Raw genomic sequence first — 18,488 nt, 5'->3', positions numbered from 1 at the left:
TGAAGGCATAAGCTGGGAAGCCTGGCACTTTGCAAGGACTCACATGTTAACAATTCTTAGGTCTTTCTACCAGCGTAGGTCCTGGCCGTGCAACCATTTGTTTGAGTTTTGTTGAAATATGGAGCGAATAAACTCTGTCCTTCTGTGAGTTAAAATCCTCACAAGGAAGGGGCAGTAAATGTATGTTGAATACAAAAGGGTGTGGTAACAGAGGCTTTGCTTGATTTCTGAAGGGATTCCAGCAAGACACGATCTGCTACTATCTGAAGACATCTCAACTTAGGAAATGAACTACACCCTTGCTGGCTGGCTCAGCACCATTAACCACTACCATTCTGGTTACTTCACCCCGTTCTCCGTCCCAGCCTCAGTTCGTATTTCTGCAGTGTCTTGCTCACGGCCTGCACCGTGCTAGCCCCAGAGACACTGAGGATCCGTCTTGTGCCTGCCAGGGCCTGCTTCGCATAGGCTGGAGCCCTGCTATTTCAGCCTCCCTGTGCAGGGGCCCCTTGAGCAGGGGTGAGGTGGGGACAGACTCGCCTGCTGGCTCCATGTGGTCTGATGACTGGATCCAGGGCCCACGTGCTCTCGTTCACCCTGGCTGACGGGTGTGCCCTGTGCACACACACGCCCCCAGCAGGAAGGGCGTGTCTAGAAAAGAGCCGAACAGGTGGGCCTGGACAACTCACAGCCAGCCGAGCGAGTTCCCTCCTGTGCCCTGTGTGGGACGCCAGCTGCACCAGCAGGCCTGGTCTGACTGCCAGGCCCCATTTCAGATTGTTTTCCTCTGATGTCCATTGCAGGGGTGGGGCTCTTGTACACCTACAGCCTCCTCTGGGCCAAATTACCCAGCACAATCTCTGCTATTAATTTTTTCCGGTAAGTTAAAGGCCAGAGGAAAAACATGAAAGAAAAAGCAGAATCAAAGATCCAACGTTAAGAAATCTGTGCCAGAACCTTCCACTCCAACGCCAAACATGGTGAGGGTTTGAGCCTCCTGCCAAGAAAAGCAGAAAGCTGACAGCTACCACAGCGGGCCCGAAGGGAAAGGTAAGCCCTTCACAAGCCTGTTCCTGCAAGGGCTCCGTGAGCTAGGCGACGTCTGGTTCAAGAAATAACCAAACAGGCGTGCAGAGCTGCCGCCCACGCCCCTGGGCTCTCATCACCAGCCAGAGGAGTCCAGCTGGCACTGTGGGCCCACGCACATGCATCAGAGCTTCATTGTTTCATATCTCCCGCAGTCATCAACGGCTCAGAGGTGGCAGGGGCAGATCTGGGGCTAAAGGACAGTGGCCAATGGCTTTGGGCCAGGAGGCCACAGCAAGGCCAGCCAGCTGAGAGGAGGAATGTTACGTCCACAGCAGATTCCTACTATAGGCTCGGGGGAGACTTCGGGTACAGGAACTCTGGTTCAAATGACTTGACTGTTTCCCAACCAGGACGTGAGTCCAGGGCCCCCTCCTTTGCAGAGAGTTGCCGTGAACACTTCCGCAGGCCTTTCCACCGGGAGCTCCCACGAGGCCCGGTCTGGTGTTCGCGCTCGCGGTGCAGCCTGTCACGGGTACCCCACGCGTGCGCAGGCATGCGTGAGCTAGTGGACTCCCGCTCCCCAGTGACCGTTCATCTCTGAGCACTGTGAGGTCAGTCCTAGGGTTGCCTCTGCACGAGTTCAATCCATGGGCATTTCAGCAGCACGTGTTCTCAGCCCAGCACTGCGCCAGGCACTGGGGAGGTTTGGGGCAGCTGATGAAGGCTGGACCCTGTCCCCAAGAAGCTTAGGGTAGGTGGAGAACAGGCTCGTGCACGTGGCACAAGTAGGCGTGTCCGGGCGACAAATGCCAGAGCAGGTCAGAGGCTGGGGCCCCAGACGGACGAGAGAGGGCTGGCAGGTGGGAGAGGCAGGGAACAGGGCCAGGTCATCGCTTCTCAGGCTCTTGCTGTGCTCTCCTTCCTCCCTCCACAGAACCAGCCTCGGGCTCCCCGTGCAGCCAACAGAGAGGCAGAGGCTACGGGTGAAAGGAAGGTGGGCCAGAGCCTCCACTCTGCCTGGGCTGGATCACCGTTCACATCCCACCACGTAGACTGGCCACCGTGGGGTCCAGGTCCGAGGCAGCCACTGCTCTTGAGAGGGAGGGGAGGGACTCGAGGGGTGGAGCCCAGCAAAGCATTCGCCTTCCTCAGGAGCACAGCGTAGGTCTCCAGGGTACTCATCTCACCATCACCGTCATCATCCCCCTCACAGAGGGGCCACTGCAGGGCACTCACCACGGTCCTGCCAGGCGCTGGTCAGCGCCTGGGGAGCAGAGTCCCTGCAGCCGCGGGGTGCACCCAGCCTTCCCCTCGAGGGAGCTGTGCCACTGAGCCTGGTCTGACTTTGTTAGCTGAAGTCCCAGGCTCCTGTCACCCCCTTTGTCCCATCTGCCCAGGCCATCGCCGGTAGGGCAGATGGCAACGTGCAGCCTCACATCCAAGATCACCAGCATGTGATACCTTCCATTATGGAAAGAATTTAACGTGACCAAAGGTTGAGAGAGTAGACGACTGATCCCTAATGTACCCATTATCCAGTGTCAGTGATTACCGACATGCACTACTTTTTGAAAGATAAGGGATGGAAAAATGCGTTATTATTTTTTTTGGAAGATAATTTTTATTGAATTGAATAATTTGAAGGTTAACTCCTCTTAGATTACAGTTGTTACATAAAGGTAATAATGCATGACTATTAAAAGTAAGAAAGTGTGGGTATGGCAAAGGGACACAGGAGCCAACTGAAAGAGCTCCTAATGGCCAAAGCTGGAACAATTCTAGAGATAAAATAAACAACATAGCACTGGGACACTGATACATAACCCACAGTGCACAATAAAGGTTCACGGGTGCATACTGATACAGACAATTGAATGAGTACATAAGTGGAGCGTAGACAAACCTCCCAAAAAAAGAATTGCAAATAATTTATGTAGCTACTCCACGCTGAAGGATGTGGGGCGTAACTCCCCATCTGTTAAGTGTGGGCTATGCACATGGACTTCCTCCTAAAGGGAAGAATCTGGAAAGAGGAAGAAACCTTATGGTGGGGAACCTGACAGATCCCAGCCAGGTGGCGAAGGTTAACAGCATTAGTGATGAGCCATGCCGACAGCGTGTACCACTGACAGGATGTGATGGGAGGGCACTTGACTCCTGCCGTCTTCCTCCCCCCAAACCCTGTCTAATCGTGAGAGAAAAATGATAGAAATCCCAGTTGGTGGACAGTCTGCAAAATATTTGATGAGTCCTCTTCACAACTGTCAAGGTCACCCAAAGCAAGGAAAGTCTGAGAATGTCACAGCCAAGGGCAGCCTAAGGAGACATGACGACGAAACGTAATGAGGTATCTTGGAAGGGATCCCAGGACAGAGAAAAGCCATCAGGTAAAAACTAAGGAATCCGAACAAAAGATGGACTTTAGTTAATACATCAATATTGGCCATTAGTTGGGATGAATGTATCATATTCATGTGAGATGCTAAAAAGAGGGGAAACTAATTAAGGAGTATATGGGAACTCTGTGAAAGTTTGTTAAAATGCACTATTGTTATTGTTATTTTTTCACAGCTGTGTTTCTGCCCGGGCCGAGAAAACGTCCCACTAAGCTGGGCGGGTGATGAGCACTCTGCCCGCCTGCCTGGTTTTGTTCTGGGATGTGCCCGAGAAGTAGCAGGGAGGAACATCAGCCTCCCGGCCCCGTGCTTTGAACCTCCTGCACCAGCTGGTAAAAAGCAGAGATGAGGAGGTATTGCGAGGAAGTGAATGAGGATGTCCAGGAACCAGTTATGCGCGCCGGGCTGGCGTGGAGAAGGCTGGCCGTGGTCAGCTCCCGGGAAGAGTGACTCACCGTGGCCCTGCCTGTGCGTCATGCAGTGCCCCACACCGCACTGGGGTGGCACGCATTTGGTGCAGGGGGCGTTGCTCTACGCCAGGGATCTGACAGAGCGTGGGGGATGGGTAAGAAGGGGGAGGTGAGCCTGTCCCTGCTGTTCGCTGTCACCGTGCCTGTCCCGGGGGAAGGTGGGAGCAGGCGCTCAGGGCCTCAGCCGTCCCCCCCGAGGAGCTCACGCGTGGTTAGCTGCTGCCCCCCAGCCCCCGAGACCTGGGGCGGTGGAAGCACGTGGGCTTTGGAGGCAGCAGATCTGGGTTCAGGTTCAGACTCCACGACTTGATAGCTAGGAAACCCTGGGTGAGTCACGTAAGCTCTCTGACCTGTCTGTCCAGTTGTAAAATGCAGATAACACACCTGCCTCACCCACCTCGTGAGCTTGAGTCAAGGACTGAAAGAGGACAGGCAGTGAGCAGGGGTTATCGTTTGTGGAGGTGGCGAAGCCCATCAGCATTCCTCAGCCGCAGGTAAGGGCTGCATGGCTGTGGGGCTCATCTGGCACAGAGTTTTGTATGTATCAGGGTGCTTTTGGTTGCAAGGAGTAGTAAGTCCAACTCAACTTGGCTTCCACAGCTGAAAAATGCAGAGGCAGATTGGGGCTGCAGGAGCGGTGTGACAGGGTTCTGGCCGTGTTTCTCAGTAAGTCTCTCAGGGGGTCTGTGTGGACTGGCCTCTAAGGCTGGCCTCCTTCTAGGTAGGAAAATGGTTGTTGGAGCCCCAGGCCCCACATTCAGCCATCCCTAATACGAGAGAGCTGCGTTTCCCCTGTCATTAAATGTCCAGGGCTTCCCTCTCTTTGGTCTATTTTAGGCCACAACCTTGGCTCTGAATCAATCACTGAGGCTAGCACAAGCCATGTTGATTTGCTTAGGCCTGGGTTATTATTAAACCTGAACAAATTACTCAAGCAGAGAGATGGATTAAAATGACTGGCTTAGGCCAATCAGGGCCCAGCCTGGGGGCAGGAATGGGGACACACCCACACAAGCCTTTTGGCTGCCACGGTCGGGGAGGGGAGGAGTGGATGCCACAATGTCCACTCCAGGTTGCCAGATTCCACCATGGGACAGAACGTGATTGGCCTCTCTAGCACCCATCTCCCCCTTTTGGTGACAACCCTAATTGGCACTGGGGCTTCATTCCTTCCCCGTTCTTGGCCTGTGTGCTGATGGAGCCCCATTTTCCCACTCATGGGAGAAGCATGTGATCAATCAGTGCACTGTCAGCTCCTGGCCACGGGATTGCGTCTCAGAGAGGCACTTGGCTTGATCAAAGCCAGTGAAATGCAATGATACGCGCTGGGAAGGAAGTGCCAGCTGCTCTTGTCTGCTGAACTTGACCCTGAGAGGATGTAAGGCCTGGAGCTATTGTTACTGCCATTTTAGAACCACATGGAGAGAGCCTGAGACTGGAGCCGATATAGAAAGATGGAGAGAAACCCATGCAGCCACTCACAAAGCCAAGCTAACTTCTGGACGTTGCAGTTTATAAGTCAACACATTTCCTCTTTGCTTTGGGTCAGGTTTTCTGTCAGTTGCAACAACGCTTTAAATCAAACAAGTCTCCTTCCTGTTCAAGTGCAGTGAGTGCCCTGAGGAGTGCATGTGGGCGGTTAAAATGTTTGGGCCAAACTTTACCAAGTACATTTTGTCACTTAACACTAATATTATGTACATGGAAAGCATCCCAGCCATGAAAGATGTGAGAGGATGCTGAATGAATATGGATGGGAGTTAGTCTAGATCAGGGGTAGGCGAACTACAGCCTATGGGCCAAATCTGGCCCACCGTGGTTTCATAAAGTTTTACTGGAACACAGCCATCCTTTGTCCGCAGCTGTTCTGTACTACAATGGTAGGGCAGAGTTAAGTAGTTGCTTGCAAAGCCTAAGATGTTTAGTATTTGGCCCTTCACAGAGAAAGTTTGCTGCCCCCTGGTGTAAATGGTGGAAGAATAAAATATTTGCAAAATACTTTCCCCAAATGAATATCTGCCTCCCCAAATGAAAGCAACACTGAATAGCCTTCCATCATAGATCTCCATATCCTATTAATATCAAGCCGTATTATCAGCGTTAGGAAAGCAGACTTTCACTGTGCGAAACTTATCCCAGACGGTGAGCGAGACATCTATGTCTTTAAGATTTGGTCTCTGCCTTGCCTGTATCGCAGTAGCCTTGGCCACAGAGTCTCCAGGAAGCCTGCAGGCCTAAGAACAGTCATTTCCCAGCCCGGCCATTACCCTTTCCTCTGACTTGGGATGCTGACGCTCCTGGCAATGTCCTGCAGGTCGTGCAGGGACCCTCTTCCATAAGGAGATGGGAATCCATGTAAACATGGTGGGAAGAAGAGACAAGTTCCGCAGCTTTCGTAATGGAACGTCAGCGTTGTTATCTGTACATCTGACTTCTGAAGCCGATAGAGTCCACGTCTACCAACAAGACGGCGCGCTTGGGGCATTCCAGAAGCTCCGTTTTTAATTCCCAGTTATCGAGCTCCTGCCAGAAGCACAACAGAGTTAATACTGGTAAAACAGCCAGGGTCACGTAAGCAACCACCCTGCCTGGGGTTCCTAAACTCCTTCTCTCTGCTAAGTTAAATCACCAGGAGACAACACACCATGATCTAAGGCTAGTCCTCCATGGAAGGGCATCGTGGGACTATTTAATACTATGGCCTCTGCTTTTGGGTGAGGTCTTCCCGAGAAGTGGCTTCATCAAGGACACGCCTGCATGGTCACAACACTGTGGCCAGAATCTAACTTGCAGCTTCTAACTCAGAAATGATACCACGAATAGAGGGCGGTTTAGGAATATTGTTGACTGGTGTTATCATCTCAGGCAAGTTCACGCTGGCTTATCCACGAGGCCCCTCTTCTGCTCAGGGCAGGGTCTGGCAGGCTTCCCAACTTACAAAGCATTCAAGGTGGGCCTGAGATAGTTCCAAGGGGGACGTTGGGGCCCATCTGGATATAGAGATCTGTAGTTGTCTTGTATTTCTTTATTGATAGGGGAAATATTTATTTGGGGCAACCTACCTTGAATGTTATGTAAGTGCCTCCAACTTAAGGATCCACGTGATAAATCTGAGACTCTACCTGCAGGACCCCCTTTGAATGCTCTTTAAGAAACCCTCCAGACCAAAATGAGAGCAGAAAGAAGTCTCATGGATATGCCGATGCAAACTCCCCTGAGGTAAGAATACCAGTAAAAGATCCTCTCTTCTCTACCTCACCAAATTTCCCTACCCTTTGGGGCTCAGCTCAAATCCTCCCTCCTTGGTATAAATCCAGTTTAGACTGAAGTAATCCCTTCTGTCTCTTAACCACACCAATTATTACTGCAATTAATTTCGTAATACCTTGAGGCTACTGCTGTTAGAGGGCTTGGCCTTTTGTTGTAGTGATGGGAAGGGTGCATTTCAATATGTTGCTTTGTAGCCTGAACTTTTGTTGGACCAGAAAAACCAGCACGGGGGCAGGAATTACAGTCCAGGATGTGGGTCTGGTTTATGCTCCACCTCTGAGGTTACCCTCTTCTTTCCCATCAAGGAGGGACAGGCCACAGAGCACCCGCCTTCTTGGCTTCTCCTTGGGAGAGGGTCTCTGACCAGACAAGGAACACCAGGTGACCACAGAATTTCGACCTGTCCCAGGGACAGCTGCCCTGCCTCTGGCTAGGATGTCCCCCTCCCACCTGCTGCTGAGTGCCTGCATGAGGACTCAGGAGCACAGTCCCTGCTCGTAGCCAGGCGGAGGAGACAGACACACCAACCATGAAACCGTGTGTCCGGAGTGCTGGGGCAAACTGAAGGGCTCCAGGGAGCTTGGGACACACAGCTTTTCCCCGTCAGGCCCTCCGTGCCCTCGACTGGAGAAGGTATGTGAGGGAGGAAGCCAGGTCAGACCTCTTTGTAGCTACTGACTCACCCAGTCTGGAATCGCACACAGGAGGAGACTGGCGACCCACGAGCCACCTGCAGAACTCCCAACCCTGGGCACTCGGAAGGAATCCTCTTGGTACCCGTCACGAATGAGAGACATCATAGAAAAGGTTATTCTTTTATTATTTTAAGGAGGTAATACATAGCCCGACACACCAAAGCACTGCGGAATGAGAGGCAGCAGATGGCCAGGGCTTTTGAGAAGAGCCTTGTGCTGCATCTCCGGGCCCCCATCTGCCCACAGCCCATGGCTGCTTACAGGAAGGCCAGACCAGCGACATGGAGCTGGCTGTGACTGCAGCAGTGGACAGGTGAGCCAACGCGACACTCCACTGACTGAGAGAGGGTTCTTCTGTGTGGGCAGCCGAGGCCCTGCCAGGCTGAACACACCGGGCAGCGCTCAGCCCTGTCCCGGTCAGGTTTACACGGCTACTGCCTCAGCAGCAGGCAGCTCATCTAGCACTTGGTTTCACTTCTCTGAGCCTGGAGTGGGCAGGATGTGAACAAATCCTGAGTCAGAAATTAAGATGAGAGACTTAGTAGTGTTAATACCTGGGGTGAGAGAAGACAACACTGTCTTTGAAGAGGGTGGGTGGGAGTCAGGGGAAGAAAGATGGAAATACAGACTGGCCACGGGCTGAAGGCGCTGCCTTGCGGTCCTCAGAGGGGCTTTTCAGGGCACATGGTGGGGTGGGTTGAGAGGGTGGGCTCTGGGGCTGCTTCCTCTGGCACAGAGTTGAACTAAAGTTTCATTTTCCATTCATAATTGGTTTCCCAGGTCTAAGTCAGCACAACTGGGGCTGAAGCAAATCCTGCCATGCACCATGCCGGCCTTGGAGATGTGTGGTCAGTGCCCCAGCGTGGAGAGGGAGAGAGACTCATTCCCGCCTCCTGAGACCGTTCTCTTCCCACCCCAGGCTCCTTTCCCCTTGCAAGTAACCAGGCTGGGAAGTAAGAGCCTCAGGCACTTCTGAGTGAAGCCCCATCATGTTTTTTTTCCTGGAGAATTCATTCTGGTGGGACCTAAAGTTCCTGCCTAGGCATGGAGCAGATTTATTTCCACCCACGGGAGGCCACCTTCCTGGTGACTGCACGGTGGCACAAGTGGGAATCGCAGCAGCAGCTCCGGATGCCGTAATACTCATTCACTTCAACAGCATTCATTTCAATGCGGCGGCTGCACTGGAGAGCTGGTGGGTTGGGGCTGCTGCTTCCACACATGCACTGTTCTCCAGCCAACCCTGGCCAGGCCAGAGCCGGGTTCAGATGCCGCACGGATCACAGATTTTTGGTTGGACGGGACTGGAAAGAATTTTTAAAAAACCACACCACTGTGTTCTCAAAACCGAGAGCCATCAGTTTTGTTTTGTTTAACAAGAAAGGACAAAGAACCAAGCTTCACAGCGGCCAAGGCTCGTGCAGCACAGGATGCAGTATGTCTCGAGATGTATAAACCTTGGTCAGACTGGGGAGGTGGGTGGACACAGTGCCGCAAGACCCCGCGTCCTCTAGGCAGTGGCAGGCTCTGCTGTCGCCTCGTTCCCGTGCTCCTCAAAGCCTGGAACCGGCTTCTGCAGAAAGTGCATGGTGGCCTGAATCACCTTATCTGGTCCAATATTGTACACAGGGTGAGTGGGCTGCTGCAAGGAGAAGAACAGGTGCCAATTAATCACCCCACTGGTCCTTGGAGATGTGCACAACTTCTGCCCATTAATTGCACTTGTAAGAATATAACATAAGGAATCATCAGAGACACATTAGGATTTCACAAGGCCCTAATGTTCAATAACAGGCTATTGGTAAAAGCATGTTATAGTACATGGAACACCAAGGAATATTATAGAGCCATTAAAAAACATGCTTTGGGGACCTCCCTAGTGGTCCAGTGGTTGCGAATCCACCTTTCAATGCAAGGGACACAGGTTCCATCCCTGGTCGGGGAACTAAGATCCCACATGCCGTGGGGCAACTAAGCCCCTGCACCACAACTACTGGGCCCACAGCTAGAGAGCTGCTCACATGCCACAACTAGAGAGCCTATGCACCGCAATGAAAGATCCCTCATGCCGCAACGAAGACCTGAAGCAGCCTAATTAATTATTAAAAAAACATGCTTTCAAATATTTGATATTGGTACTTAAGTGAGGAAAACAATATGCACGATAGTATCCCAAACTTACTTTCTAAAGTGTTGATAGATGTGATTTATATAAATAGGCAAAAAATGGACATATGCCAACACAGGAACAGTGGTACGACTTTATATTATCCCACTGCAACACAGAAACCCAAAAGAAACTTTGGTCTGACAGGGCACAGTCCTAGGCCAGTATTCAGGACTCTTCTACTCTGGGACAATGAAGAAGGGGACATAATTGCAAGAGATTTAAAAGATTTTAAGAAAATACAATGAGCAACTTCATGCCAAAAACATATATAAATTCAGATAAACTGAATAGTTTTATAGAACAACATGGATTTTCAAAATTGCTCAAGAAGAAATTCTTTAAAACCTATATGAATAAGTTAAATCCATAACAACTGTTTATTCTGCTACCACCATTCCCCACAAAACATACCAGGCCTGCATGGTTTTTCAAGCAAGTGTTAGCTTACAAGATAGTCTCTAACTTATACAAACTTTTCCAAAGAAAAAGTGGAGGAGGAAGATACCCATCTAAGTTTATAAGGCTATATTATCCAGAAACACAAACTGGAAAAGAAAAATACAATAAAACAAAATTTGAGATCAATCTTTCTCATGAACACACATACAAAAAATCCTAAATAAAAATACTAGCCAAAAATACCAGCAAAGTGAATCTAGCAGTGTGTTAAACCAGCACACCCACATCCACACTCTATTATGACCAAGTAGGGCTTATCCTGGGAACGTTGACATCAGAATATGTACTAACAAAACATAACATCAGATTAAAGGAGAAAAACCAGATGTGGAAAAAGCATTCAATAAAATTTAACACTACGGGCTTCCTAGGTGGCGCAGTGGTTAAGAATCTGCCTGCCAACGCAGGGGACACGGGTTCGAGCCCTGCTCTGGGAAGATCCCACATGCCTCGGAGCAACTAAGTCCGTGTACCACAACTACGCCCGTGCACCACAACTATGCAGCCTGCGCTTTAGAGCCCGTGAGCCACAACTACTGAAGCCCACACACCAGAGCCCGTGCTCCGCAACAAGAAAAGCCACTGCAATGAGGAGCCTGTGCACCACAACAAAGAGTAGCCCCTGCTTGCCACAACTAGAGAAAGCCCGCGTGCAGCAACAAAGACCCAACACAGACAATAAAAATAAATATAAAAAAATAAATAAAATTAACTTAAAAAAATTTAACACTAAGATTATGATTGAAATAAACAAAACACAACCCAGCAGACCAGGAACAGAGGGGAACATCCTTAACCTGATATGAAATACTTATCAAAACTTCACAGTAAGCATCCTCCTTGGTGGTGGAATTATAGAAACCTTCTCATTACAATCAGAACACTCTCTATTACCACCTCCAGTCAACACTCCATGGGGTTTTTAGCCAATGTTACAAGGCAAGAAAAAGAAATCAATTCTTAAGAATCAGGAAGGAAAAGGCAAAACTGTCCTTCCTTGAAGATGACATTGTGTTCTAAATAAAAAATCCAAGAGATTCTATAGACAAAGTTCACAACTATTAAGAGAATTCAGAGGGAACTCCCTGGCAGTCCAGTGGTTAGGACTCCACACTTCTACTGCAAGGGCCCAGTTTCAATCCCTAGTCAGGGAACTAAGATCCTGCAAGCTGCGTGGAGCAGCCAAAAAAGAAAAGAATTCAGCAAGGCTGCTGGGTGCAAAATTAAACTATAATTATCAATAGCATTTCTAACATTACTAACAACCAATTACAAAATAAAATGGAAAAAATATTCCAGTCACAATAGACACAAAAACTAAATTTCTTAGACATAAATCTAACAATAGATGTACTAGTCCTTTATGGAGAAAATGATAAAAGACCATTAAAAGACACACAGAAAATCTGAAAAATTATGTTCATAAATGCGAAACCTTAATGTTAAAGTCAGTTCCCTCCTATTAATCTTACATTCAATGTAATTTTAATAAAAATTCTACAAGTTGTTTTGTGTGTGTGTGTGTGTGTGTGTGTGTGTAACTTGATAAGCTGATCCTAAAATGCACAGGAAATGCTAAAATGCAAAAGGCAAAGAATAGCCAAAGCAGTTTTGAAGAAAAAGAATGAGGTAGCTGGGTGAGACTTGCTTACCTGCATTTAAGATTTGTGTAAGACAGTGAAGATAACTAATGGAACAGAGTGTCCAGAAACAGTCACCTCATATACAGAAACTTAAGTATGTGACACACGTGATACACATCAATAGGAAAGGTTGTAAACTTCAATAAATGGTCAATTAGTTATCCCAAAAGGGAAAAAGATAAAATTATATCCCACCCTCACTACAGATGGAAATCAATTCCAAGAGAATTAAAAAATTAGATGGGATAAGCAAAACTTTAAATTGTTTAGAAGAAAATATATTTATGACCTCAGGGTAGGAACAGATTTCCTAAGTAACCCCTCCCCTGCAAAAAACCCCTCAAAATCTATAAAGGCAAAAAAAAATTATTCACTTTAGAGTTACAATCTTCTATTCAACAAAAAACACTAAAAAACAAAGTGAAAAGACAAATCACAAACTGGAAGAGATTCACCACACACACACACCGACAAAGGATTAGTATCAAGAACACATAAAGAACTCCTACAAATATATAAGAAAAGAGCAAACAAAATTACAAATCAATAAGAAAATGAGCAAAGGATAGGAGCTGGCTGGCAATCCACGAAGACATAACACAAATGGCCAACAAACGTTTGAAAAGATGCTCAGTCTCATCAGTAATCAGGGAAATGCAAAACAAAACCGAGACGCCATCTCACAGCTGTCAAGTTGGCAGAAAGGAAACGTCTGATTGCCGCATGAGCATAAAATAACGCAGGCACGCCGGGGTGAGTGGTTCAGGGGTGTGTGTGTGTGTGTGTGTGTGTGAAGACGAAGGTGTCTCTCTCCCAGAGAAACTGTAACTCGAGAATGTTCACTGCAACCCCTTGTGTAACAGCACAATCTGGAACCTTCTCAACGTTAACCAACAGGAGACTAGAAAATTAAACTGGGGTACACTTAGATAAGAGAATATCATACAGTAGTTAAGATGAATAAACTACAGCAACACATATGGAGACGACTAAACCTCAAAAGGGTGATGGTCGGTGAGAAAAGTGATGCACAATAAGTGGTGCACTAGACACTTATAATAAAACATTTGAAAACATACAAGACAACTATATAGTTTGTGGATACATACCTATGTAGTCATAGCACAAAAACATCTGCAAGCATGATAAATGTCAAATTTAGGATGGGGTTACACTGAGGAAGGAGGGAGGGAAAAGAACGGAAGAGAGTTGCATAGGAGGCAAATACTTGAAAAAGCTGAAGGCTTGTTACTTGGATTTTCTTAATTACTAGTGAGGCTGAGCATCTCTGCATCCACCTACTGGCCATTTGTGTTTCTTCTGGTGGAATATTTCGTGACAGTCTGCACGGGCCCCATCACCTGACAGCCGTGGACAGTCTCAGACGGAGTCGTGTCTCGGGGTCATGACCAGGCTCAGGAGTATCGCCTGCGGCCAGGCTGGCCTGGGGCTGGATGCAGTGAAGAGCCTGCCCGCGTGGGGCTGACAGTTTTTGAGAGGAGCTGACACAAGGCAGCTATACACACTCATAACAAGCTGTGCTGCTGCTACGAAAGGCACAAACTGCGTTCCGGCACAGTGTTTTGGGGCATCTCATTCACAGAAGGTGGTCTGAGAGGGCTTCTCTGGAGGGATGGCCGCAAGCTGAGAGCTCTAGGAGAAGACAGTCAGCCACGTGGGGGGGGGCTGCCGCCTGCAGATGTAGAAGCTCGCCGCCTTGGAGCCAGCTTCCTGGGAGACGGGAACTAATGACAAGCGGTCTGGGTCCTAGGCTCCGGGACAAAGGCATAATAAACCCTCTGTCACAGGTTGGACCCCCACCTGGAACCTCCAGTTTGCCAGTCAGATGCTCACAAATGGGGAAGGGGCTGCAGACGGAGGAAGAGTGGGGACGGCGAGCTCGCCAGGCTGTCCATGGGGGACACTCGTGCAGCCGGTTCTGCAGGCCAAGAGCGGCTGCTCTGCTCTCCTGCCAGCCCCGTCCTCAGGGCCCTGTGGAGAAGCGGTGGGAAGCCCCCCATCCCGCCTTACCAGGGCATTTTCAGGCACACCCAGGACCACATCATGCAACATGGCTCCACTGCCGAAGTGCTGGGCTATGGACAGGCCGCTCAGGCAGTAGCAGGTGTGGTAGAAGTCCCGGGACCTGCAAGGGTGCGACTCTGAGCAGGCATCCTCTGCTCCCCACCCGCCCTGAACAGCCTCCGACAACAAGGCTGCCACACAGGCACAGAGACCTGGGGGGCACTCGCACGTCCTGTCCCAGCCCCAGTGCGCCTCGAAGCCTGGCTTCCCCCAGCAGCACTTTTCAGAGCCCCATCCTTTCGCCCTACTTCACAGCAGGACCTGTAACCTTAGAGTCAGTCCCGTCAGCTGCCTTCCAGAAAGGCCTCTCCAGGGTAGTGCTAGGGCTAAATTAATATAGCTCGCAAAATGAAAACAAAAACAAAAAATCAAACCCCAAAAAAACCCACAGCAAAATTTCTAGAAATGGGCCAAATTCTTCCTGATAAATCGCTGAGGACCAGCCTTCCGCTGGGCCTCTCCCTGGATGCAGAGGCAGCAGGGTGCATGTCTGTGGAGCAGGGAGCAGCCAAGGGAACAGGACTTGACTGGTTTCCCTTTTGCTTTCAGGATGGCACCTAAGGGTACTGAATCTACTCGGTAACTGTTGTCGTGATTATAATTCCTGTTTATGACACTCAGGAGTTTTAAAATCCTGTATCCTGTTCTATTTAAATCAGTTTGGTTAAATAAAAAAGAGGAAAGAAAAGCTACCAACACAGCAATCTGTTTACCTAACAGGAAAGGGGGTGCAAGTAAGCCGGGGAAAGGAGGGCCCTGGAGGGGCCAGGATGGATGGATGGCGCTGGACAGGGGTGCTCCCAGCTGGGCTGCTTCCTCCCAGGCCACGTGTGCAGCTGCACGGAGAAGCCCACCGCGTCCGGCGCTGAGTAGGCCTGAGGTGCTCACCCCTCTCTCCCCACCCCTTCCCACCCTCCCGGAGACAAGGCACTCACTTGCCAGGTTTATCCAGGAGTCCGCCGGTGGGACACTGGCAGCACATGAGAATGTACTCCTGCAGGGCCTGCTGATGAAACATCCAGTGGCTCACGCTGAGGGCAGGGTCACCTGCACAAGACAAAGGACCAGTGTGGGCCTGGGTCAGGGAGACGTCCAGCAAAGGATCAATGACCTCTTTGTATTTTATGATCCAATAGGAACACTCAACGTTTCCCCCATTCTCCTCGGACTAATCTTGAAGATTACATTCTTGGGACACTTGATACCTTCACCCAAGTCCCGAGACACGTCCCTTCTCCTGAACCTTGAAGAGTCAAAGAGCAACAGGTCTGAGCAGCACTTGGCTTTACTTGAAGTGTCCCCTTACCCTGGATGACCGTCCTAAACCACGTCCCTTGCAGGCACGGACAAGTTGTGTAGCTCAGCTTTCCAGACTGACCTCTGCTACTGCTCCTGACGTGGTTCACAATTCCTTCCCCTGGGCTTCTTAAGACATTTCCTCTAGCGCATCTCTGGAACTTGTTAACCTGACTCTAATTAGCCAAGAGAACTCTAACAGGGGTAATAATGTCTGTTTCTTCTACTTCTCTTAGCCTGAATTTAATCTTTCAAAGGGAATTCTCCAACTAGGCTCTTGGTGCAAAAAATTTCCCTAAGAAGCATTCTAAAAACTGCCCTCCTGCATCACATAATATGACAGCCCAAGCAGAAACAGGCAATTCTGGTGATGATACTCAAGTACTGACCAGCAACCGAGCTTCTTTACTCTGAAGTTCAATCAGCAGTCAGAGAATCATGTGGACCACATGGTTATCAAGGGGGGAGGAGGGCAAACAACCAACAGATAGATGTGCATGGGAACATTTATGTGGGAACTGAATTTTTTAAAATAGGATGTGCACAGAGAGGATGTGCATGAAGTCTGTGGTCAATTTTACACTTCGATACCTGGGCTACAAAGATAGCAATCTGTAAATGGCAACCGAAAGCTAATTTTTCTTTCTTTCAGTCTTTTCTTTTTGTTTCTATGCATTTTTCTATATAGTTATAATAATTTTGTATTTTATGTTTTTCATTTAACTCTACAGGCATACACTTTTCTGTTCTGCTACATAATCTTCATAACCATCATTCTGAAGAGTCATAGAGTATTTCATTAAGTGGACGCATAAGGTAATGGCATCAATATAGGCATTGGACCCCCAAATTCTCATATATGTGAGTAAAGAATCTTCTATGCTAAAAATTCATCAAAGTTTATAGTAAATGCACAATATAAAGAGAATATGTAGGCAAAACAGTTAATTTTGGAATATTTATATACATAGAATACTACAGAAAATAATCACTTTTAGATTTCTTGAAGGAGAGATGGGAGGAAAGATGGAGGCAGTTGACAAGTGATCGTGGTCTCTTGGCTTGAGCACTGGATGAGGTGCACGGTTGGCTGACGTGTAGGGACCACGTGCAAAAACCACTCACCTTCAACACCCAAGTCCCACCCCGTCTCACCCCACCCGAGATGCTCACATTGGAAGAGGCCCACGGGAACGGAGCTCAAGGAAGGAGGAATACTTCAGGTACTCCTTCTCATGCTCAACCCGGGGCATATGCTTACTGAACTACACACTATGGTAACTGCTTTCCTCTTTGTTCTTTCTCCACCTGTGAGCAGACAGGAGATACATACAGATATGATGGGACTTCACTCTATCTTACTTGTTTCCAAGGTTGTTTCCAGTTCCTTGCAATCATAAAAAATGCCGCAATATAAACATCTTCGTGAATTTTCTCTATGTTTAGGATTATTTTCTTCAAATAAATTCACAGGAGTGGAATGATTCAGTTAAAGGGAATAAACATTTTGAAGGCTTTTAATAGATACTGATAAACTGCTTTAAGACTTTATATAGCTGCCAGCAAAATTTAAGATTTTCCTGTACTTCCTCCAGCACTGGTTACTTAAAAAAAAATTCTCAGCAATTAATATGTTAAAAAGAAACAGTACCTGGTCGTTTGTTTTGATTTGCATGCTTTTAATTACTAATTAGGGAGAACTTTCCCCATAACTTTTGTTTACCAGTTGTATTTCCTTTTGAGAGTGTCTACCCTTTGTCTTCTGAGATCCAAGAGTCAATTTTATTAATCTAGCTTTTTACTATATTTACCCTTTATCTGTATCATATGGTATGCCTATTTCTCCTTTTTCGCTCTTTTTTGGTTATATGGTGTTGTTTTTTTTAAGATTTTTTTTTTTTGATGTGGTCCATTTTTAAAGTCTTTATTGAATTTGTTATGATATTGCTTCTATTTAATGTTTTTGTCTTTTGGCCATGAGGCATGTGGGATCTCAGCTCCCCGACCAGGGATCGAACCTGTACCCCTGCATTGGAAGGCAAAGTCTTAACCACTGGACCACCAAGGAAGTCCCCCTGGGTTTTTTTAAATTACATAAATATAGTTTACACATACGCTGTAATCACACTGTTGATTTTTTCTTTGTGATTTCTTCTTTTAAGAAGCACATTTATTGGGTACAGGAATTTGGGGAAGGGGTGATGAAAATTCCAAAATTGATTATAGCGATGGTTGCACAACTCTGAATACACTAAAAACTACTGAATTGTATACTTTAAAATGTGTAAATTGTTCCGTATGTGAACTATATCTCAAGAAAGCTGTTATTTTTAAAAGCATATTTACTAAACTTTAGGATAACTGCATTAAACATCTGTACAAAGTATACTTTTACTTCATATCCTTGAAGAAATAAAAAACTGTTACCTTAAGGTAAATGATAACCTATCGCTAAAATTGGAATCTGAAAAGAAAATGCTATGTTTATTATTAAATAGATTACAGAGCGTTTCAGTTACCTCCTACATTACTGAAGTCTAAAGGCTCAAAGTTCATAAACTCGACAAGGAACTTCCTGATCTTGCATGTGCACATCAACACGCATGATTACGGTGAGATGAAGGGAGCTAAGATTACGGGTGATAATTAGGCACTGGAGTCGGCCTGTTAAATCCTTTATACGCTCCCTTAAAATACAGATCCCCATTATAATGTCATTTTGCATTTCAAAGGTTCCTTTTATCTGAGAAATCAAAAGTTTTTCAAACAGTAACTGACAGGTGCAGCCACATGTAGCTCAGTTTCGCAGGTGGACAAACACGGCCTGGGGTACGTCCCAAGGAACATGCCAGCAACTAGAAACTATCAATCCAAACAGAAACTCACAGGCCTGCTGCTGTCTTACTGCTCCACAAAAACAAACTGACTCACTAATTTAGTCAGCATTTGATATTTTAAAGATACTACTAATAATT

At 47.7% G+C, this 18,488-nt stretch overlaps 1 protein-coding gene across 2 annotated transcripts in view; it reads right to left on the bottom strand.

Annotated features, from left to right (window-relative positions):
• Positions 1 to 7,975: 7,975 nt before the first annotated feature.
• The window catches only part of FNTB (farnesyltransferase, CAAX box, beta), a 66,533-nt gene continuing 56,020 nt past the window's right edge, over positions 7,976 to 18,488 (bottom strand). Inside the window, exons 10-12 of one of the 2 annotated variants that reach the window (XM_057733302.1) lie at positions 15,153 to 15,264; positions 14,164 to 14,278; positions 7,976 to 9,502 (exon numbers count right to left, since the gene is read on the bottom strand). In XM_057733302.1, coding sequence (XP_057589285.1) covers positions 9,371 to 9,502; positions 14,164 to 14,278; positions 15,153 to 15,264 — 359 coding nt within the window. In that variant the 3' untranslated portion in view covers positions 7,976 to 9,370. The remainder of the gene's footprint in view (positions 9,503 to 14,163; positions 14,279 to 15,152; positions 15,265 to 18,488) is intronic. The other variant, XM_057733303.1, reaches the window with a different exon arrangement.

Source organism: Hippopotamus amphibius, chromosome 4 (assembly GCF_030028045.1).
Source record: "Hippopotamus amphibius kiboko isolate mHipAmp2 chromosome 4, mHipAmp2.hap2, whole genome shotgun sequence".
In the NCBI taxonomy this organism is placed as follows: Eukaryota; Metazoa; Chordata; class Mammalia; order Artiodactyla; family Hippopotamidae; genus Hippopotamus; species Hippopotamus amphibius.
Note: the sequence above shows the minus strand (reverse complement) of the source record. Positions and strands in the feature narration are given on the sequence as shown.